At 40.2% G+C, this 24682-nt stretch overlaps 1 protein-coding gene across 1 annotated transcript in view; it reads left to right on the top strand.

Annotated features, from left to right (window-relative positions):
- Window positions 1-24682, top strand: part of LOC131028829 (DNA-directed RNA polymerase I subunit 2) — a 220399-nt gene that overhangs the window by 97670 nt on the left and 98047 nt on the right. The window contains exons 15-18 of the mRNA XM_057959181.2: window positions 3528-3655; window positions 3778-3857; window positions 4355-4596; window positions 4723-4887. Coding sequence (XP_057815164.2) covers window positions 3528-3655; window positions 3778-3857; window positions 4355-4596; window positions 4723-4887 — 615 coding nt within the window. The remainder of the gene's footprint in view (window positions 1-3527; window positions 3656-3777; window positions 3858-4354; window positions 4597-4722; window positions 4888-24682) is intronic.

Here is a 24682-nt window from a genome sequence, read left to right as displayed (position 1 = left end):
AGGTTCTGTATGGTTGGGTGTATAGAATATAAAAACAATGATACTCATTTGCCAACAAAAATATTTAAATACCTCATAATTTTTGAAAAAGAGAGGACTTATAAATTCAAAATTCAGTGACTTGTCAAATGTTAATACGCATACATATACATATTACATATGCATATACACATACATGTACATACATATGTATGCAGGTATGCATGTGCGTGTGTGTGCATGCGTGCATGCATGTATGGATGTGTATGTATGGATATATGGATGTGTATGTATGCATGGATGTATGTATGTATGGATGTATGTATGTATTGATATATGGATGTATATGTATGTATGAATGAATGTATGTATGGATGTATGCATGTATCTATGAATGGATGTATGGATGTGTATGTATGTATGTATGGATGGATGTATGTATGTAAGCATGTATGGATATATTGATGCATGTATCATGTATGTATGCATGTATGCACCTAAAAGATGAAGTTAAAGGATAAAGAAAAACTGAACTAACAAACCTATGAATATCAACTCAGGCTTCTTGCTTGTGTAATAACAACACATCAACTTTACTGCAGCTTAAAGAAAATTCTTCTGAAAGTACTACAGCAAATACTATAAAGATTTATGATATGCAACAAGGAAAAATGACTACCACGAACTTTTCTAGGTTACATGACACAAATAGCTTCACATGTAAAACTTATGGTGCTGTAATCTAATTTTGAAAAGATATTACAAAGAAAAGTCATTCACCAAACACAAGAGAAGTAAACAACTCAATATATGAACAACACCTTTCAGATATTCTTCATTCTTATTTCTTTGTAAAACAGTTATACAACTTGTTTTGCAAGTTCAAATCATGAAAGACCCAAAAAGTCCCTTTCAAGAGGACAAAGACCTATATATATCGAATTCTTTAATAACTAACTCTTAAATTTACAACTTTACAAGAAAGTGAAACTGAACGCAAAGTTAAAAAAATAAATACATTCAAGTGATATAAAATGACTTGAAGGATAAATCATAAGGTAAAACACCTTGAAACACAATAGTCTTTTGAAGTTCTCACTTGTCTGTAGGTGTGGAGGCAGCTTTATAATTCCTATATTGCTTTACCACAGGTTTTAAAGCCATGGTTATTGGGACCATTATGTTGACCAAACGTTGCTTCAAAATTGAAAGAGAATTTCCAACTTCTGTGATCTTTGGTTTGATGACTAACAACTCTTTTTCTAAGCTACCAGCTGTATATGATAATGTAGATAACTTAGTCATAGTACCGGTGGTAACATTCTCCTAGTCCTGAGTAAACAGTTCTTTGTGAATTTGATCCTTTAAATCTTGCTTGATCACCTGGATATCCTCTATAGCTGAATCATTTTCCTTAAGGATACTCACCTCCATAGCTAGATAGCCTATCGGAATTTCAGATTTGGAGAGTTTCGTTAATTCATTGATGACTTGCCTGATAACTAAGAGTTTCCATTCAATACTTCTAATCTATGTGATGTCATTATATTCTTAAATTTTAGTAAAGTCTTTTTTGTTTAGCAGTATATTTGTATCAATCTTTGACATATGTTGTATATGCCTTACTGCTAAACGACAGATGGATTCCTCTGTGCTTTTCTTTTCTACATTTTCCTTATATAACATTATACTTATTTCAATGTAAAAGAGTTCGTCTATAGTCACTCAACCCAGGATTAAGAGGATATTCTAGATGTGTGATATTTGTTAAACCTTTTGGTCGCACCTTTATCAATACCATGTATATCTGAATTATCAATAATCAAAGGCCCATCTAGTGCCTGTGTTAAAAGATTTAAAATAATTTTAATATAAGAAGTTAACACCTATACTTTCTCTTCAGGGTGTTCCTTGGTGGCTTTTTCTTTCTCTCTGTTCTGCACAAGCTTTGCAACTGAAACCTGGAAATTATGTTGCCTTCTTTATGTGTTGAAGGGACTATGTCTATTCTTAAAACTTGATAATCAATTTCTGTTGTCTCCTCAGTATCTTTTTCATTAATCGGTTTGGCATCTCCAAGTATTGTTCTCCTAAAGAATTAATTATTAGCCTTGAAGCAATTTGAGCCTTTTTAGGGTTTTGAGTAGCACTACGCAACAATTTGGCAAACACATCGAAATCAGGTTCAATGACATCTTGATATTTCCTTATCTTACAAACTATTTCTGTTAGCCATTGGGAGGAAGATTGAATCTTAGATGAGTTCAATGTAAAAGTTGGGGCAATGGGTGGCAGAACAGTTTTTGTTGGCAGTGTTTCAGGAGCATCACTGGATGATGGGGGAGGAGACATATGTACAACATTATTTGCATTCAAGGTGCAAGGAGGTGAAGGAGGTGAGAAGGATAGATTCTGTTGGAGAATATCAGTATTGTCCTAGATTTCTTTAATATCTAGATCTATCTGAGGTCTTTTCACCTGTAACTTAGCTCTAGACTTATGAGGATCTTGAGCACAAGAACTTTTAAGCTTCACTTCTTTATCTGATGTCTTTTCACCTGTAACTTGGCTCTAGACTTATGAGGATCTTGAGCACAAGAACTTTTAAGCTTCACTTCTTTATCATGTTCTTTGCCATCTCCTCCACTGGCCCCAACTGTAGTTGATCTTGTTTTAGGAACATTTTCATTAACCCCGGTTGTAGATGTTGCACTAGATTTTTATGATTCCTTTGCTTTCGTGGAAATCAATCCTGAAGGCTTAGTAGCAGTGCACTCACGTCTCTTTGCATGCAACTGCTTCTGAGTCTTCTTCAAGATGAAGGAAGATCTTTGTAATGTCCCTTTTTAGGATATTCCTGATTATTTCCTTAAAACAATAATCGTTACTCAAAATGAAAATGGCTTTGTCAAAAATTATGAAATTTATTATAATATTTAGATCAATTGAGCTCCACAGGGAGCCTGGACCAGGACTTGGATCGGGTACATATGCAACTGGATCTGGTTCTTTTTCCAAGCAAATCATTTACCAAGGCTTTATAGAAGAAATCAAAGACACCAAGAATAAATACCATTACAAAAGGATGCCAAGATCAGCAGATCTTTCTTGTTCTTTGATAAATTTTCTACTTGCACAATGATTATCTTAACATTTACCATATAGGGCATGAAGAGCAGGTGTAACACTAAAAGGACATCTAGGTCAGTAGACCTTTCTTGTTCTTTGATAAAATTTTCACTTGCATGACAACTATGTTAACAAAATTTTTAAGTTTTAATGGTCGAAAAAGTCCAAATTGTCTTATAATCTTGTTTGTTTATAATCTTATAATCCAAATTTTCACTTGTATGATAACTATGTTAACAAAATTATTAACATGCATATAAAGTATGCATACAATATTTTTATACCACATGCATAGATTGTGTGCTTGTGTTTGTATGTATATGCATGTAGCATATACATACACAGGCATGATGGTATTAGGGAACACAAACTTAAAAGTCATATGTTCTCTATTGATTGAACATTTTGGGATGTAACAGAGTTCTGGAATGACTGTCATTGCGGAGAAGCTCAACTTTTTCCGTTTTCTTTCACATTTCCGATCTGTTCACAGAGGAGCATACTTTGCACAAATGCGAACTACTACAGTGCGCAAGCTGCTTCCAGAGTAAGTTCTAATATTTTGGTACAACATGCTGGCCAGAAATAAGTATTTTAATGTTTAAATATATTCAAATAATATCATGATGGTTTGGATCTGGGACGTTCTTTATTATTTTTATCTTGCAGGTCATGGGGCTTTATGTGTCCTGTGCACACACCAGATGGATCTCCATGTGGACTTCTAAACCATTTGACAGCTATGTGTAGTAAGTACATTGTATGTGTTCTGTTGTTTTGCATTTCAATATTTATTGTCGATCCTATGGGGTTTAGGCTGAAGATGTTTGCTCCATCTCATAGGTACCATTTTGCTTCATGTGATGTTGAATGATATACTATTTCCAATTATTTGTTTGTTGAATAATATGCATGGACAAAAGATTTCCAAACACAAAGTAATAGAGTTTTGGTTTTCAAGAAAACTAGAATGAAGAACAGTTACACAAGTGTTGTATATTTACCTGAAAAACATCGATTCATCATAGTAGAATTTTCCAGAGTATATATCATTATAGTGAAGCAGGTCGCTGTTCCCAAATCGTCTGCTTACTTCAATCTATGTTATATGCAATTGTACCCACCTCTTAGTCTCCTGTTCGCACAACCCTGTCCCCATTCCTTTTATGTTCCTGTATTTCTTCATCTCCACGGTATGCCATTGTTCAAACATGCACTTGATTGGAATGAAATGATACAATTGCAGGAATCACATCAGATACTGATTCAGAATTAAAGTTCAAAGATTATATGAAACTACGGAAATCAATCACAAATGTTCTGATAGACTATGGTATGATCCCTGTGCTGCCAAGATTAGAACGTGGTGGTCCTCCAGAAATTTTGAGTGTTCTTCTTGATGGTCGGGTCATTGGATATCTTAATTCGTTGACGATTGAAGGAGCTGTCAAACACCTGCGGAGTTTGAAGCTTTCCAAGACATCTGAGGTAAGTTTTCCTTGCCATTAATTGTATACAAGAAAATTTGTGTGCTGGTAGTTGATGTTATTTTTGTAGGTTTTATTCAGATCGAATGTGTTCTCTTTTTTACTTTGTTGGTTTTACATACTCCAGGTTCCAGAGGATCTTGAGGTGGGATATGTTCCGTGTACATTTTCTGGTGCATATCCTGGACTATATCTTTTTACCACATCTGCAAGATTTATTCGACCAGTGAAGAATCTTTTGAATGCAAGCAATGGCCAGCCAGACATAGAACTTATTGGTCCATTTGAGCAGGCATGTGCTTCCATCATTTTCCTGAATTCTTAAACTAATTGATTCCAAGAAATGTACTGTGATAACTATGCCAATATCATACCGTTACATTACATTCTCTGGGTAAATATTCATGTCCTTAAGTGCATATGTTTGTCACTATAATGTGTAGGTTTCCTGTGGAGGTCATTTTCATGCTGGTTGCATTACACTGTAAAAAGATAGCAGACTTTCTTAATTATTCCTATCTGGATTATTGGTGTGAACTTAGTGTAAACAGTTTAGTTTAATCATATCTAAAGTTTTTTTTTTGGACTTGTAAATGCAGACTAGAGGTTTGCTCCCATATATTAAAATTTGGAGAAATTACATTCAGTTCTGCTACAATTAACAGTGGGAAAATCTACCCAAGTTCCTATAGCATTCTTGGGCATGAAGGCATAGTATCTCCAAGTCTGATGGTGCTAATTATTTCGAGTGCCATTTCAAGGATGTTCTTAGTCTAAATCCTTATGTCCATATGGATATCTTCTAATCAATGATTTCATTCACTGTGTTCCATTTCATAATTAGCTAATGCATCAGTAAATTTGTTCCCTTCACGGAAGAAATGCTGTATAGAGTAAGTATCCAACATTTCTTAACATTTTCCAGATCACTTCGAAGTTCCATAATATTTCTGATCTTCTAGTCAGTAGAATTTTTGTGTTTGCTTGCCTACCAATTACTATGGAGTCACATTCAATGAGTAAATCACACATTCTAGTTTTTATGCACACTTTCAGACCTGATGCAAGTGCTTGGGCCTCCACTTCATTGTTGGTTTCAAATGTAAGTTTTTGGGTGGCAGCTAATAGTAGTTTCCCACTCCAATCTCTTAATTACACACCCTGCTCCAGATTCACTTGGACTGCCCAGGCTTTGGGTGGCAGCTCATAGCAGTTTTCTTTTTGGTGGAGGAATCTATTTGATAAGCTGTCACTTTATTTTCTGAGGATGATTCCACATGTCCTATGAGCGGGAGGGAGCTTAAGATTTTTAAAATTTTTTTGTTGTCCCAATTGCTTGAGTGCTTTGTTCTTCTAGGAAAGCTCATGTACCTTAACCATTACCACCTCACTTGTTCAAATACATAATTTAAAAACAGTTCACAATTTCTGCTAATTCTGTTGACTTAGGGAATTTTGCTATCTTCTGGGCACCGTTTATGCTGTTTTCAGTTTGCAGAAAATTTTAATATCTGGGTTTTTTCCAAACCTTGAAATTTGCGCCTTGGAATTCGTGCCAGAATTCTCCTATAGGGTTTCTGTTTTTTCAGCAGCTGCTTCTATTCTGATTTAAAAAAAAATCAGATTCTTCTGTCTCTTGCTTTCACTCAATTGACCTCAATCAACCTCGATTTTCGTGATGGCATCATTAACCAACATCATGTTGGAACACAGTCAAAAGTTCAACGACCGCAACTACAACACCTGGAAATAATGTATGCTTACCATCTTTGAGTATCGTTGCCTTGATCAACTTGTTTTGGGCAAGGAATCTCGTACTACAACAGTAGGTGATGATCAAGACAAACATGATGTGAAGAATCGAGAGGCTGTCATGCTTATCAAACTCTCCATCACAGATGATCAACTCCCACAGGTGCCTTCAGGTAAAACAACAAAAGAGATTAGGATCTTTTGAAGGATCTTCATGAAACGTCCAACAAGAGCCGAGCTTTCTTTCTGAAGAATATATTGTTTTCTATCATGATGGATGAGAAGTCATCTATCCAGGCACATCTTACGAAGATCAAGGACATCCGTGATCAGTTGGAAGCTATAGGCTGAACCATGGTGGAAGAGGATATGGTAGTGATCACGCTGAAAAGCCCTCCCAGATCCTACGAGCATTTCATTTATACGTTCAATATCTCCTCTACTAGTGTTGATTTGAAGTTTCCTGATCTCTGCAACAAGCTACTACAACAAGATCGATGGAAGCAGCAGTTTGGTAGCAGTGCTAGTTCATCAACTGAACAGGCTTTCACAGCCTCAGCTTCGCACAAGTACAAGGGTAAAGCTCCGTCCTTCTAGCAGAAAGGACAAGGTCAAGGTCAACCTCAACAGTCTTCCAAAAAGAAGAGCTTACAGTGTTCCTACTGTCATATATATGGCCCATTTGGTGAAAGATTGCCGGAAATTGATAGCATCCCAACAATTCAAACAGGGAGGGTCCAAGCAGAAAGCCAATTCTTCCATGCATCCTGATCAGAAGGAATCTGCCTTCTATGCGTTCATGGCCCAAACCTCCTCTGATGATGTTCAATCATCAGCCTGGTACATTGACTCTGGAGCCTCTTGGCATTTCACACATCGTCGGGATTGGTTTACAAAGTACATGCCTTTCACTGATTCAATGATCTTTGGTGGAGGCGAAGAGTATACTGTTGTCGGCGAGGGCAACGTTCAAATTTCATTTGGTGGGAGGGATTTAATATTCCTCAATGTATACTTTGTACCTGGTATGAAGCTCAATCTACTGTCAGTCAGTCAGATTATGCAGCATTCACCACAGCTGGATGTCGTCTTCGGGTTGCACAAGTGCAACATTGTTGACAGGGAGACTCGCACTACAGTTGCAGTTGGTATTGAGGATCATGGTCTTTATAGACTTGTTGATTCTACTGGTTCTCAGGAGCTCGCCATGTTAGCTAGGTGTACTTCCATCAACACTCTTTGGCATCGGCGATATGGGCATCTCAATGTCCACTATCTCTCTCAGTTGGTTCGAGAGGATATAGTCGTACGATTACGTGAGATTCAAACTCAGAATCATGGAGTTTGCGGAGCATGTCAATCTGGAAAGCAACATATGACTTCGTTTTTCAGATGGAGACGCTTGGAGAGCATCCAAGGTCTTGCAGCTCGTTCATGCGGACATCTGTGGTCCCATGAACACTCCATCAGTCACTGGATGCAGGTATTTTCTATTATTTGTTGATGATTTCAGTAGACGCATGTGGGTTTATTTTCTTAAGAAGAAATCAGAGGTGTTCACCATGTTTCAGATGTTTAAGGCCTTAGTGGAAAAAGAGTCTAGCTGTCAGATAGTCACTCTTCGGTCCGACAATGGAGAGGAATTTTGTTCTACAGAGTTCACCAACTTTTGTGCATCACATGGCATTAAGCTTGAGCTTACCACACCTTACACCCCACAACAAAACGGTGTTGTTGAGTGTAGGAACCGTACAGTCACTGAGATGGCTCGGTCTATGTTGGAGCATAGAAATGTTCCAAAACACTTTTGGGCGGAAGTGGTCTTCACTGCAGTCTACCTTCTGAACCCGTCTCCCACAAAGGCCGTTAAGAAGATGACTCCAGAGGAAGCTTGGTCTGGCAGGAAGCCTAAAATCAATCATTTGAAAGTTTTTGGCTCTACAACTTATGTTTGGATTCCAGATGCTAAGCGCACCAAACTGGATCCAAAGAGTCAAAAATTGATGTTCACCGTCTATAGTGACAACCACAAGGTATATCGGTTGATTGATATAGACACTAATCACCTCATATTCAGTCGAGATGTAGTATTTGATGAAGAAAGAGGGCCTTTTCAACTTTCCTCTCCTGATTTGAGCACTGAGGATCAGCCTCCAAATGCTGTAAGTATGGGTGTTCGTCTTCCCTTAGCTCCACTTGATGGGAGGGATTCAATTGACTCTGAAGTTGTGGGGTCTCCCAGGCATGACATTGCACCCCTTGACTTTCCTCAGGATCTTCTACATCCACATCCAGAGGAGCCTACTCCAGATATTCCAGGTAATCTTCATCCTGCAGCAGATGTTGGTACTTATACTATCCGGCCTAAGTGGTGGGCCAAGACCAGTGGTGGTCTTCATGATGATGAGCTCATTGAGGGTAGATCAGTTAGAGGTAAGAGCAAGCAACACACAACTAATTTTGCTCTTATGGCCAACATTCACAGTATTTATGAGCGTCAAACATATATAGAGGCTAAAGGTGTACCTGAATGGGAAAGGCTATGGCAGTTGAGCAACATAGTCTTCTGAAAAACAGCTCTTGGGTATTGTCTGATCTTCCTCTAGAGAAGAAGCCCATTGGCTGCAAATGGGTGTTTAAAGTCAAGTATAAAGCTGGTGGAAGCCTTGATAAGTACAAGGCTCGGTTGGTGGCAAAAGGGTTTTCACAAAAGGAGGGCATTGACTATGAGGAGACATTTGCTCCCACAGCCAAGATGAGTACCATTAGGCTTGTCCTCGTTGTCTCAGCTCAATTTGGATGGAAAGTCCATCAAATGGACGTCAAGTGTGCCTTTCTCAATGGTGATTTGCAGGAAGAAGTCTACATGATGCAACCTCCAGGTTTCAAAGTTGTCGGTAAGGAACACCAGGTATGTAGACTAGTCAAAGCACTGTATGGCCTCAAACAGGCTCCTCGTGCATGGTACATCTAAATTGATAAGTACTTGATTGATCAAGGCTTTTAGAGGAGTCCTTCATATCCCAATTTGTATGTCAAACATACTAGTGATGATATTCTATTTCTAGTAGTCTATATTGATGATCTCATCATTACTGACAATGCAACACATCTGATCATGCAGGTCAAACAGAATGTGTCAGCATTTTAATATAACAGATTTGGGACTTCTCCATTATTGTCTCGGTGTAGAGGTTTGGCAAACTGATAGCCACATATTCATTTCTCAGCCAAAGTATGCCAAGAGCCTCTTGGATAAGGTTCGAATGCAAGATTGTAAACTTGCATCTACACCTATGGAGATAGGGCTCAAATTATCAGCCAAACCAGATTCATCTGTAGTGGATGAGTCTTCATTTAGGTAACTAGTGGGCAGCCTCATCTATCTCACCGCCACTAGACTTGGCATTAGTTATGCTGTGAGCTATATTTCTCACTTCATGTCAGCCCCAAAAGTTGAACATTGGGTTGCAGCGAAGCGTGTGCTTAGATATGTGAACGGCACTCTTGATTTTGGCATTTTGTACAGTAGAAGCAAAGATCCTAGGCTGGTTGGTTTCACAAACTCAGATTGGGCAGGTTGTGTTGATGACAGAAAGTCAACTTCTAGGTATGTTTTCAGCTTGGGTACAGGTGTAGTCACATGGAATAGCAAGAAGCAACAGGCAATAGCTCTTTCCTTGACTGAAGCAGAGTATCGGGGAACTGTTAAGGCAGCATGTGAGACAATTTGGCTACATAGGATGCTTGTAGACATGCAAATGTCTCAACTAGGACCTACTCCCTTGTTTTGTGATAATCAAGGGGTTCTAAAATTAGCCAAAAATCGAGTCTTCCATGAGCGGACAAACCATGTGGAGCTTCATTGTCATTTCATTTGCTAGCATGTTGAAGATGGATCAGTGATATTGCAGTACATTGCTACAAAAGATCAGACTGCAGATATCCTCACCAATTCCTTGAGCCCGACAAAGTTTCTCAAATTTAGAGGGCAGCTTGGTGTGATAGATAGCATGATCATTAAAGGAGGGTATTAGAATATTTAATTCTATGTTAGTCACCTATTTTTTAGTTCCTTGGTTAATGGTCATTTACTTTTTTTTATGTAATTAGCTTTTAAGCTTAATTTAGCTTTCACGCTTAATTTAGCTTTCACGCTTAATTTAGCGTTTAGCTCTTTAGTCTTTTACTTTAACGTTGTGTTCTAATTATAGAACATCGTCTTGTAACCTCTATATATATGTGTGTATATCGTTCAATGTAATTATCCGATTATTGAATCATTCATTCAATTTATTTTTCACAATAAAGGGACTCATAGATATTAGATGGCCAGTATGCCGATCTTGAAACCTAATGAGTCCACAATGGTTTGCTGTTTTACCATATTCATATTGAAGAAAAAATGTTGGATTTATTATGATTTATGATTTGTCCTAAAGCTGTCAATTATTTGTCTAAAATCTTCTTTATGATAATGTCAATGGTATGTCTAAAACCTGCCTTGTGCCTTCACTGATCCAATGTGCTTGTGGGTTTGAGCCTTAGCATTGTTATGTGGGTTTGTGACCTCACTGGTTCATAGCTCCGGGTCAAAAGCGTTTCACTTCGAGTCGGAGGGCATGTAGTGCCAATGCTGCCAGTCACATTAAAAAGTTTACCCAGCACTTAATTTAAAAAAAGAAGAAGAAGATATCCTTTAACAAACGCAGATTTAGACTCATTATTGATCTGATTTTTCTGCTAATTGAAATAAATTTCTGAATGTTTCTGAGTATAGAATAGTCACAGAAAAACACTCTAAATCTGACCATAATTTTCATAGACGACTTCTATGGATTTTTTCTTATTTTTCTGAGATGAATATGATTAGCAATAAGCAGATTTAGGCACAAATATCTCAAAAATGTCTTCAAAATCACAAAAAAACAGTGCTAGGTCTGTCCCATTTGTCCTTTCTACTGTTAACTTCAATGATGCTCAGGAACATGCAGACATACTACTGTAGATTGTCCAAAGCTGATCCTAAAATTCTAAATCTCACCTCCCAAAATGGCCTCCAAACCTGATAAAGAATCGCAGCTATGATACTACTATTATATCTCCAAATAGAGATAATAGAAAAACAACCGAATAGGGCATAGAAAATTCTGAAACTTCATTCGCAAATAAAATGTCCTTTAACAAACTCGGAATTATACTCAGATTATGTGATCAGTGTTTTCTCTATTGCTGCTACAATCTTTTGGCTTGAGGTTTGAAACCCTTGAATATCCATGGTTTTGGAGAGATAGGGGGTCCCCTTAGTCAGAAGGGTGTGTTTTGTTGGAAGGGTTGTGGTCTGTGATGCCCTAGTATATATATTATTTTGAGGGCTGCGATTCTTTATCAATTTTGGGGGCCATTTTGGAGGTGAGATTCAAAGCATCAAGACCAGATTTGGATAATCTACAGCAAGGTGTCTTCATGTTATTGTGCATCATTGAAGATAGCAACAAAAAGGACAGGTGGAACAAACCTAGCACGGTTTTTCTGGGAGTTTTGGCAAAGGTGGCTAGGGTTTGAAGACAATATGAATCATTTCTAAAATTTTTAGGCAGATTTAGAGTGATTTTCTGTAACTTCTCTATACTTAGAAATTTATTTTAAATTAGCAGAAAAATCAGATCATTGATCTGAGTTTCTTGAAGGACATCTTATTTCCAAATAAAGTTTTGGAATTTTGTATGCCCTATTTTTGGAGATATTGTTGTTTTCCTATTATGCAGGGGGGGTTTGAACCTTGGTGGTCACAACAACACCACCACCACTTAACCAACACAATATGGGAAGAACCCCAACCACTTTGTTAAAGAATATCTTATTTGCAAATAAAATTTCAGAATTTTTTTTTGCATATTTTTGGCAATATTATTGTTTTTTCTCTATCCCTATTTGGGGATATTATAGTGGTATCGAAGCTGCAAGTCTTGGCAGCCTATTTGGGTTGGTTGTATGTGTGGAAAGGGTGGTCATAACCTTGAAAATCATAAGGGAATAATGGATAGTAGTAATCAGCAACCAAGTGTTCCCAGAAATGCTAAAACAATTACAAAACACCAATCTATAGTTGAGTCAGATGGCTCATAACACAGGAAATGGAAGATCTTTGGTGCATGTAGAGAGAGAGGAAAGTAGCAAAGCTGCAAAAACAATGAACATTCTACTAGCAAACCTTCAAGTTCATCACAATCTAGAGCTTTGATGCCTACCTTTCTAAAAGACGATGAGCCTATATAGGAGGAACCCATGGAGGACAATGAGGATGCTGAAATATTTGGCTAAATATCAAGCTTTGGGGACAAATTTTCTGTCAGCTATCTCTTTTGGAGATTATTTGGAGGTCACCAAACTTACAAAGCCAAAGCAGAATTGGGGGATACTTATGCCGCCTTGAATAAGATGGAGATTGAAGCCATCAAATTTTCTACCCTTCACCATGAAGGAGCAACACATGAGTGATGGTATCATGATTTAGCAACATAGGGTCACGGTGCAATAGTTTCTTATGATCAGTTTTGCTCCACATTGATAGAGCGGTTTGATTACAACGATTCAGAGGCACATTCGAAACAGTTGGCCCAATTGAGATAGGTTTGGACAATTGATGCATATATTTCAAAGTTTCAATGGTTATCAATAATAGTTTTTGATGTCACCGAGACAAGGTTGATTTCTTGGTTTATAGAGGGTTTGCCCAAACCTCTTAGGGGTTGGGTCAAAGCTTTTGATCCACCATTCTTGCAAGATCCTATTATGCATGTAGGGAACATGGAGCTATCCACACCACATTTTAGATTTCCTAGCAAGTTTTCACAAAGAACCTTAATGGTCAATTTGCTGAATAGGAAGGACAAGAAATCATAGTTTTCTAGACCAATTGGTGAGCTTTCTAAGCTAGTTTGTGGGGCACCTCGTGATTCAAGGGATGAGTTGAGATGGAAGAGGCTTTGCTTTGATTGTTGTGACCCTGGGACACCTAGACATAAGTGTAGAAGTGGGGGCAAGGCCCACCAAATTGAGTTCTTTGAGGAACTTAGTGATTATGAGTTGGAGGAGACACATGTTCTTGATGAGAAGCATGAGTAGATGGATGGGGTGATGGGCATATATGGATGGTGCGATTGCCACCATCACTATCAGTCCTCATTATAACGCCCTTAGAGTAAGGGGCATTATGTAGGTATCGGTTGATAGTGGGGCTACCTAAAACTTCGTTGATTCATCCTATGCAAAGAAGCAAGGTTTGCAAGTTTAGTATGACTTTGGGTAATTACACCCTTACTAATGGCTTTTATGTGGTTGACATTGATGAGACCAATGGTTGTGTTGGGTGTTGAGTGGTTGCATTTTATAAGTCCATATGTTATGGACTTTAAGAATATGTAGTTGAGTTTCACATTAGATGGTCGAAAGGTGGTATTATGGGGCATATCTTCGTTTACTTCTAGAGTCATCTGAGCTAGGAGGATGGAGAGAGTTTCTTGACATTTAGAGGCTGAGTGGGTAGTGCAATGTTTCATTTTAGATAAGTCTACCGATACCGGACAATGTGGATATCATGTTGACATAGAGGGCTTGCTTGACAAACATAGCGTAGTGTTCTCAGATCTATGCATGGTCTACCTCCGAGTCATGGTTTTGAGCATGTTATTGAGCTTGTGGATAGAAGGGGTCCCTATTGTCTTCCTAGACGATTCAAGGTCAGATTGAGAAGACTATTTCGGAGTTGTTGAATGTAGGACTTATACGGCCTAGAAGAAGAAAAATAGTACTATGAAGATGTACATTGATTATTGTGCACTAAATAATAAGATAATCAAGAACAATTATCCTATTTTGCTTTTTGATGAGTTGATGGATGAGCTGCATACAACAGTCTATTTCTCCAAAATAGATCTTTGTTTTGATACCATCATATTCAGGTTCGGGATCAGGATGTGCATAAAACAACTTTCAGGTGCCACTAAGGACATTTTGAGTATTTGGTGATGCCCTTTGGGTTATCAAATGCTCCAGCTAATTTTCAGTCATGCATGAACCATGTGTTCAACAAGCAGGTGCAAAAATTTGTACTAGTTTCTTTTGATGACATCTTGGAATATATCGAGTTGTGGGAGGAGCATATATGGCACCTTGATGAGGTGTTAAGTATCTTAGTGGCTAACTCCCTTTTTGTGAAACCTCTAAGTGTGAGTTCGGCACAACTGAGGTATTATATTTGGGATATGCCATTGGTGAAGATGAAGGTACATAGGGAGAAGATTCAAGCTATACTTGATTGGCCACCGCCAAAGAATGTGTCCCATTTGAGAAACTTTATTGGTCTATGCACAAACTATAGATGGTTTGTGAAGGGATTTTGTTTGAAACATAAAATCAAGGGAAACAACACTATGAAGACATCCAAGGGCTTTTGTTTGTTCCAACATCCATTTTATCTTTTCCTTATCATCTATAGGTTCAACTGTCTTTTGCTCAAGATTTGAAGTATACTCAAGTTGCATTGAGGTGTTCCATGCATGTTGCCACCAAGTTGCATAGTTATATGGTGTTAGCAAAGGAACCTTTGAATGATTAATGTGCAGGAAAAGAAGAGCACAAGTAAACAAATCAAACCCCCTCCCCACCTTTTTACACAATCAAGAATTCCTCCCTATTAAAAATGATTTGACACTTAAAATGAATGCATTTACAATTTCGAGTTGTTTTCTAAAGTTTTATGATGTCTGAAAATAGATTAAAATATTGAAAGTAAAATAAAATTTCAGAATGAGAACCTCAAAATAGCACCAATATGTAGTGCTTTGAAAAATATCCACTTTCAAGAAAGAATCAGCTCGACCTGAGGTCATATCTGAAAGTTACATCTATTGGAAGTTCAAAAAATGAGGATTGTCTGGTACATAGTACAACATATAATTCAAAGTTTTTTTATTTTTGTTTGAATTAAAAAAAATTGTATTAGGTTGGGGGGCTAAAGCCACACCCCAAGTGTCAAATAAAGGGGTTCGTGGCCACTATGTGGTGCAAGGCTCAAGGATACTGTAGGGCAAGTACACGTGTCTACAGGTTTCTATGCTTTTTTGATGCCCTTTGGTAATTTAATATTTTAATTAATTATGATATTTTTCAATTTTTAAAAAAAGTTTACAATAATTATAAACCTTTACAAAATTTAAAAATTGCCCTTTTTATTTACATAAACAATAATATGATTTTTTTTTTTGATGTACATTGCATTGGTGGGCTGTATGGTTTTTTGGCCTTCTAGATGTGATGGTGCAGTCCGTTCGGCCTCAAAAATTCTTGAAAGAACAACTGCCTTTTGGATTTGGCTTTGAAACCTTTGCTTCAAACCTTCATAGAATTCACCAGCGATGTCCGTTCTAGATGAAATAAAAGGCAATTTTGACTTTCTTAGTTGCTTTGAACTCAATGGTGAGCTTGGACTTTCTCCATGAAGCTCCAGAATATCTGCACTAAAAAGCAAGAGAAAGGAACTATAATTGTGACAAGTGGAGCTTAAAACGGTCATTATGGGCTATCTCGCCCCGCCCTCCCTCCCCCCCTCCTAGTGGGCTGGAGATATAGAAGATAATGAAAAAGGCGATGAGAGAATCCATAGTTAGGGAGGACAGGGCACTCACCTTACCCACCGAACAATCATTATGGAGTAGGGGCCCGATGCCCCGCTGCTGATACCGGTCGGGCACATCTACTTCCCCATGGGATTTCCGATACCCCTTCCTTGTTTGTGTGCTCGAGTCAAGTTCGCTATCTCATTCATTCGGAAGTCCCTATCTTCTCTATCAACATAAGGTCGAGATGCAGCGAGAGCTTGTGATGTATCTTAGCGTGAAGGGAAACTTTCCAGGACGGATGAGATGCCATTGCAGCCAGCAGTACCCATATTCTATGCTAGAGGATATAGTTGCTTCATAATGTGCACTGGCGAATAGTAGGGGCCCATACATTAGTTTCAAGAACAAAGTGGCTCTAGATTTCTAAAAGATTGCAAACCCACAACTCACAACGAGCTTTGATACAATGTTAGATTCAGCTATGAGGCCACTTGAGATCAACATGAGTAATGGAAAGAAACACAAGAATCCAGAGAGGTGAGGGATGTTTATATAGAAAAATAGGGGCAAATAATTCCAAGAGGAGTAATAATTACTTACTGCCTAAAATAGGTGGAACTTTTGCCAACTTGGTAAGTGCCAAATACATGGTTATACCATCTTAGATAAGGACAAATATATAGTTATTGGAGGTGGCCAATGAATTCAAAAGAGGGTTTGAGACTCAACTAACTAAAGGTGGGTGTGAGTGACACATGTAATTGAAGGATTATGCCATGTATCCTCATCCTAACCATTCTAATATAACCTAATCAAGCTTAATAATATGTCTAGGAAAAGTAAAATATTCCCTAACATAAGGAAAATAAAAACCTAAGCTAACAATTTTTTATGGATTTTATTAGTAGCATTGGATTGAGTTGGTAGTGGATAACTGGTTGAGTTTAAATCATCTTTTCTCTATTGCTGCTGGAATCTGTGTCTTAAGGTTTGAAACCCTTTAGTGTACTTGGTTTCAGAGAGACATATGGGCTCCCACTACTCAAAAGGGTGTGTTTCGGTGTAAGCACTTTGGTCTGTGATGCCCTAGTTCTAACTTCTGATGTCTTACTAATTGATGCTGCTAATAGAATGCAAGGCCTCTTTAATGTTGTGCTTTTTAATTGTTATCATAAGGACAAAAGTGCTGGATAGTTATCTTCTTAGTTTTTGTTGAAACAGTTCTTTGTAGTACACTTTGTCGTCCTATATGACTTTTACGCTGTTGAAATGCAGTACATTCTTCTTTAAAGGGTTTCCTGTTTTTGTAATGCGTATATGTCCTGATATGAATATTATTTCTTTTATCTAAATGAAAGTGAAAGATGAGCATTTTGTATATTCTTTTATTCACTTTTAGTGACCCAATAAAATGAGAATTTTTTTTATTTGCAACATTCTCTCTCCAGTTAATGGATGTCGGTGTCGTTATATTCTCAATGCTTATCTTTTCTATGAACAATTGGTGCTTTTGCTAATTTTTGAATTGGAAGCAGAGCTAGGTGATTTGTTGAGTAGATGAATGGTGTCAGATGGTGCCAGGAGATAATATTTTATGCACACAAATTTTGTAAATTGAACTATGAAAGATAAAAGAAATGTTAAGTTTGGATTCAAACAGCTTTAGTATCTGTCATCCTAGTTATACAGTTGATGAGAGTCCTATATTTAATGGAGGAATACTCCCACAGCAGGCTTCAAATCGGATGAACGTTAGGCAAAGAGATGATTCATCGTAGTGTTATTGAGCAATGAAATATTATTGACTTTTGTGGAGATACAAGTTGGCCTGCTGAGGGTACTGGGCAACCAGTCAACTAATCAATTCATACAGATTGATTGGGCTGATTTGTTGAGTAAACCAATATAGCCAACCTCAATGGCTCAATTGACTAATGAAATGTAAGACTTTGATAGTTCAATGGACTATTTAAATTTTTAATTGACTAAATAAATTGAGTTGATTAGATGCATATGCACGTTGATGTTTGTGAAAACAATAGTTGTGATGATTGAGTTGGGCAAATATTGTGAAGGATGGTGGTTTCATGGGTGTAAAGAAGATAAGAGGAAGTGGAGCTTTTTAAAATCTGAGGCTGTTTCAAGAGCTACTTGGTGAATGTTGGAGAAATGGTCTGCTATAAGTCGCGTGTAGTTGTGCTAATGGTTTTAATGAGCTGTACGAAGATTTCATCATGTCTTTGTTTAAGCTGGAATTTGTTTTGCATGCTATGTAAAGATGTCCTCTTTATACATGGTTGCTTTTATTTTCGTCTAACATGTTTAAGATTTATGCATTCTTGAGTTTATCTTTTCTCTTTAGCTCTTTCGCTTTAGCAGTTCAAAATCGATATAAAATATTGAAAAAAAAATACTAATAGGCATAATTTGCACAAGATTAATATACAAAATACAGAACATGGCTGATAATGGATAATTCAATGTCAATGTTAAAGATAATTCAAAATGGTTGTTATAGGTTTATATTACAGAAATACTCTGGTTGCTTTGGTAATTAGTTTTAGGGTTATTGATGTGTTTTTATAATGTTCTTAATTTTCTATTGTTTTCCTTAGAGAAAATGTATTTTGTTGGTTAGGCTTTGGGGACTTGGGTGCAGCCTTGGACGGTGGCTTGTTACATACTCAGACTGGACCCCCGTAGTCTGGGATAAAACCCAGGGTGTATTTGAACTAGGACTCTTGCCTTACATGTTGTTAGCGGCATTATTGTACACAAACGTAAGACTAGTTAATTATGTGTAATTGTTTTGGCTAGTTGGCAACCGCGGGGTGGTCGTTGTGGTGCGACGGTTGGTGCTCGCACCCCCTCGGTATCTTTATATACTTCGGAATGTAACTTGCAACATGCAATATTATGAATGGAATAATATCTCATATACTTGTCTGATATCTATGGCGTTATTATTTTGCATTACGTGCTTTATGTTTTAAGTTATTCACTCGAGAGGGCAAACATTTGGCATCGTTGCCTAGAAAAACTCGGGAATGGAAGACGTGGATGGCGCACGGACACGATGGGCCTACCCGTTGGTGAGATAAACCTAGAGGCCGACGACGCGCGAACAAAACTTTACATAGGAGAAGACACTGCAACGAGAGAATTTTCAATTCTGCTCTAGGTAGCCATCCTGACCTACGTCTGACGAGAGGCGACGGAGGCGGAAATCCCACCAAGTGCCGTGTGGACAGCGTTGGAGGTGAGCCCGACAGTAAATCGGTTGATGAACCATCTTCCCCGGTTGCTTGCACAGGCATCGCTGGCACAACAAGCTCGCCTGGAGGAGATTGCCTAGGAAGAGCGACGCCAACAGATCCTTCAACGAGACGAAGATAACAGCCGACGGGAAGCAGAACGGGATGGCGCCAGGCCAGGAAGGAATTGAACCTTGAATCTTCTATATTCAAATAAAAGTGTCATTGACACGAGTTGTATTTGAGGAAATGAATTAATAACAACAACAACAACAACAACAACAACAACAACACCAACACCAACACCAACACCAACACCAACACCAACAACAACAACAACAACAACAACAACAACAACAACACCAACACCAACACCACCAACAACAACAACAACAACACCAACAACACCAACAACACCACCAACAACACCAACACCAACAACAACAACACCAACAACAACAACAACACTAACAACAACACCAACAACAACAACAACAACACCACCAACAACAACAACAACAACACCACCAACAACAACACCACCACCAACAACAACAACAACAACAACCACAACAACAACAACAACAACCACAACAACCACAACAACAACCACAACCACAACCACCACCACAACAACAACAACAACAACCACCACCACAACCACAACAACAACAACAACAACCACAACCACAACCACAACCACAACCACAACCACAACCACCACCACCACAACAACAACGACAACCACAACAACCACAACAACAACAACAACAACAACCACAACCACAACCACAACAACAACCACAACCACAACAACCACCACAACCACAACAACCACAACAACAACAACCACAACAACAACAACCACAACAACCACAACAACAACTACCACAACAACCACAACAACCACAACCACAACCACAACAACAACAACCACAACCACAACAACCACAACCACAACCACAACCACAACCACAACCACAACAACCACCACAACCACAACCACAACCACAACCACAACAACAACCACAACCACAACCACAACCACAACCACAACCACAACCACAACCACAACAACAACAACCACCACAACCACAACAACCACCACCACAACAACAACAACAACAACAACAACCACAACAACAACCACAACCACAACAACCACAACAACCACAACCACAACAACCACAACAACCACAACCACAACCACAACAACAACCACAACAACCACAACCACAACCACCACAACAACCACCACCACCACCACAACAACCACCACCACCACAACCACCACCACAACAACCACCACAACCACAACAACAACAACAACAACCACCACAACAACCACAACAACAACCACAACCACAACCACAACAACAACAACCACAACAACAACCACAACAATAACAATAACAATAACAATGATCCAGTGTAGGGCCTGCAATCAGTGGGGACACTTCGCCCGAGATTGCACAATAGACCAGGCGACCATGAGGACGCAAATTGCTCGAAACCTGGTGTAAACCTCCTAAACATAGAACCCACGAAAGCAGAAGTGTTGGCAATCACAAGGGCGCAGGCCAAACAGGGTGCATACCCAAATTCCCACACGGAGACAGCGAGAGTGCGGGAAGCAAGAGACGAGATCACAAAGGAAATGGCCGCACAAGGACAGAACAGGCACCAGACCTCAAATCCGCCACGAACGAGGGGAGAAGAGGAAATCTTACGGCAAATATTGCAGATGGAGTTACCCGTGAGAATACAAGACCTCCTGGAGACCGTGCCGCAGTTAAAAACGGCTATCTTAAACTCTGTACCCTCACAAGTGAAAATGAGGGAGGTCGTGAGTCCCACAACCAACCCTACGTTAAGAGAGGTCCTAAGCCCCACGGTCGACCCCATGTTGTTGGTAGTCAACAGCGGACGCCAACCGGCGGTGGTAGAAATGGGCATACTGGGGACTACCTTGACAGACACTATTGTGGATGAAGGGTCAGGAGTAAATGTGCTCCCAGAAGCCACATGGAAAAGATTGGGAAAGCCTACGTTGTGGCCCCCCACGTTCAACCTACTGGGGGCAGATCAACATGGGATTAAACCCCTTGGTACCCTCATGGGCCAGCAAGTGATGATTGGCACGCAGCCATTCGTGCTGGATTTTGTAGTAATTCCCCTGAAGCAGAAAGGGTATGACGCCATCCTCGGGCGTGGGTGGCTCATTGCAGCAAAAGCAAACCATAACTGGAAGCGGAATACTCTTTCCTTGGAAAAGGTGGGGAGGAAGTACGTGATCGATCTCCGTACGCAGATGGTGAGTGAGGAGTTGGCATCTTCCTTCGACTCGGAATCTGAGGGAGACTAGTTGGCGGAGGGCGGAGATGGACGCCACATGGAACCTAGTGACGAAGGGGTGTTAGAACTGGAGGCATGCTCAGGGGATGATAGGGACTCCTTGAATGGCCTCTTCCATTGGCAAATGGGAGATTATGAATTATTTACACCCTCGTGCAATATATTGAGCATCGAGGAAGAACCAGATATATTTCCCCCAGAATATGGCGAGTACAAGTAAGGGGAGGCCTCGATGAATGAGACGTCGACACACCAATTCCCGAAGGGGGAGCCCATTAAATATCAGGAAGCCAATTTAAAGGAGACAAATCTTGGGGGGACGAGTGACCCCAAGATCATCCTTGTCGGAGATGACTGGAATCCAGTGCTGAATGCCGCAGCCTTCAAAATTTTCCTTGAATACAAGGATGTCTTTGCATGGACATACAAGGACTTGAAGGGCGTGCCCCCAGAGTTGTGTGTACACCGAATAACATTAGTACCGGGAGCCCAACCGGAAAGGAAGCGGCCTTACCGTATGAACAAAAATTATGCTGCACGGGTGAATGACGAAATTGAGCGGATGTTGGAAGCGGGTATAATCTTCAAAGTGCAGACAAGCCATTGGGTGTCTCCCATTGTGATTTCCCTCAAGAAAGAGGCCAATCAGATCCGGATCTCTGTAGACTTCCGGTGCGTGAACGCTGTCACTATTAAAGACCCGTTTCCCATACCCTTCACCGACAGCTTCTTGGAGGAAGTAGCTGGACATGAAATCTATTCCTTCATGGATGGGTTCTCTGGATACAACCAAATATCCATCGCGGAGGAAGATAAGTTGAAAACAACCTTTGTGGTGGAGGATGGTGTGTATGCATACAACCGAATGCCCTTCGGTCTATGCAATGCACCTACCACCTTTCAACGCATCATCTTGCACATCTTCGACAAGATGTCAGTGGGGAACTTCAAAGCCTTCCTCGATGATTGGTCTATTTACAACGGACAAGACATCCACCTAAAAACCCTCGGGGAGTGCCTAGAGAGATGTCGGAGGGCACGGTTGGCCCTCAACCCGAAGAAATGTAGATTCATGGTACCACAGGGAAGATTGCTTGGACACATTGTGTGTAAAGAAGGATTGAAAACGGACCCAGACAAGATTCGGGTAATAGTAGAAATGGAACCTCCTACGGACGTCACGGGGATAAAGTCCTTCCTTGGTCATGTGGGGTACTACAGGAGGTTCATCAAGAACTTCGCTGAGGTGTCCCACCCGTTGGATAAGTTGACACGGAAAGAGGAACCATACATCTGGACAGAGCGACAGAGCAAGGCCTTTGAAGAGCTAAAGACAAGGTTGATGGGAGCACCCATACTGGCATACCCGAATTGGGATAAGGAATTCCACGTTCACGTGGATGCCTTAAACTATGCCATCGGGGCTACATTAGCCCAAGTAGGAGGACACGGGTTGGACCACCCCGTTTATTTTGCCAGCAGGTTGCTCTCGAAGGCGGAAAAGAACTACAGTACCACAAAACGTGAAGCCCTCGGTATGGTCTATGCCGTACAGAAATTCCGTCATTACCTCCTGGCCACACCATTCACATTTTACGTAGACCACCAAGAACTCATGTACTTGGTAAACAAGCCTATTATCCAGGGGAGGATAAGCCGTTGGCTATTGCTACTACAGGAGTTCACATTTTTAATTGTGGTAAGACCGGGGCGAAGCCATGTCATAGCCAACCAGCTGTCCTGGATTAAGTCGGGGGAACCTCCAAAGGGAGTAAATGATGATTTTCCAGATGCGCACTTGTTCCAAATAGCCGTACTCCCTTCGTGGTACAAGAAGATTGGAGAATACCTGTCCACGTCTCGATTTCCGGAGGGTATGGCCCCAGGGGAACGGAGAAAGCTCGTATTAAGGAGTAGGACTTTCTCGCTCATCAACGGTTTACTCTACAAAAAGGGGCCGGACCAGGTATTAAGGTGTTGTGTCATGGAGGAAGAAGTCTCAAGCGTATTAAGGGAGGCACACGAAGGACCCGCAAGTGGACATATGGGCCCAGACACTACAGCCCGCAAGGTGCTTCTGGCAGGACTGTGGTGGCCAACCGTACATCATGACGCTAGGGAGTGCGTTGTGGGGTGCGACACTTGCCAACGGGCGGGCAAACCTCTGAAGCGGGACTTCATGCCCCTCAACCCGTCGCATGCACAGGAACTCTTTGAACGATGGGGACTCGACTTTGTAGGACCTCTTAAGGCCAGCCGCACACGACGGTGCCGATACATTGTGGTTGCAACAAAATACTTGATCAAGTGGGTGGAGGCGAGGGCTCTCTCGGATAATTCGGCAGTAAGCACGGTGAAGTTTATTAACGAACAAATCATTACGCGATATGGTATACCTATTCAATTGACTAGCGACCGGGGGGGCCACTTCATGAACCATGTCATACGGCTGTTGACCTCAGAGTTCAAGATTTTTCACTCATTATCGAGCCCGTACTACCCACGTGCCAATGGCCAGGCGGAGGCCACAAACAAAATATTGGTATCGGTAATTTACAAGTCCTGCGGGGTAGAAAAGGAAGATTGGGAGGAGAGGTTACCCTCTGTACTATGGGCCTACAGAATGACTTACAAAGTGACCACGGGTCAGACTCCGTTCCAACTCATGTACCAGCAGGAAGCGGTGGTGCCAGCAGAATTCATGGTGCCAAGCCTTCGCATTGCAGTAGAGAATAGACTCGGGGATATGGAGAGCCTGAGGGAGAGACTGTATGCCTTAAGTAAGTTGGACGAAAAAAGAATGCTCGCACAATGGGCCACAAAGATAGCCCAGCAAAGACGAAAGGTCTGGCACGACAAGCACCTTCGGCAAATGAATTTTACTCCTAGACAGCTAGTGTTGAAATTCAACGGGAAGAACAAAATCAAACCAGGAAAATTTAAAGTGTGATGGCTAGGGCCCTTCAAGGTACGCCAGGTCAACGCCAACGGGGCGATCAAGTTGTGGACGCTAGACGGGAAGGAGATACCAGACGTCGTCAATGGGTCAAAATTAAAGGTTTATCTCGAATGGAGGGAACCTGGACCCTCCAGTCAGGATGTT

Source organism: Cryptomeria japonica, chromosome 5 (genome assembly GCF_030272615.1).
Source record: "Cryptomeria japonica chromosome 5, Sugi_1.0, whole genome shotgun sequence".
Classification (NCBI taxonomy): Eukaryota; Viridiplantae; Streptophyta; class Pinopsida; order Cupressales; family Cupressaceae; genus Cryptomeria; species Cryptomeria japonica.
This window is presented reverse-complemented; position numbering and strand designations above follow the sequence as displayed.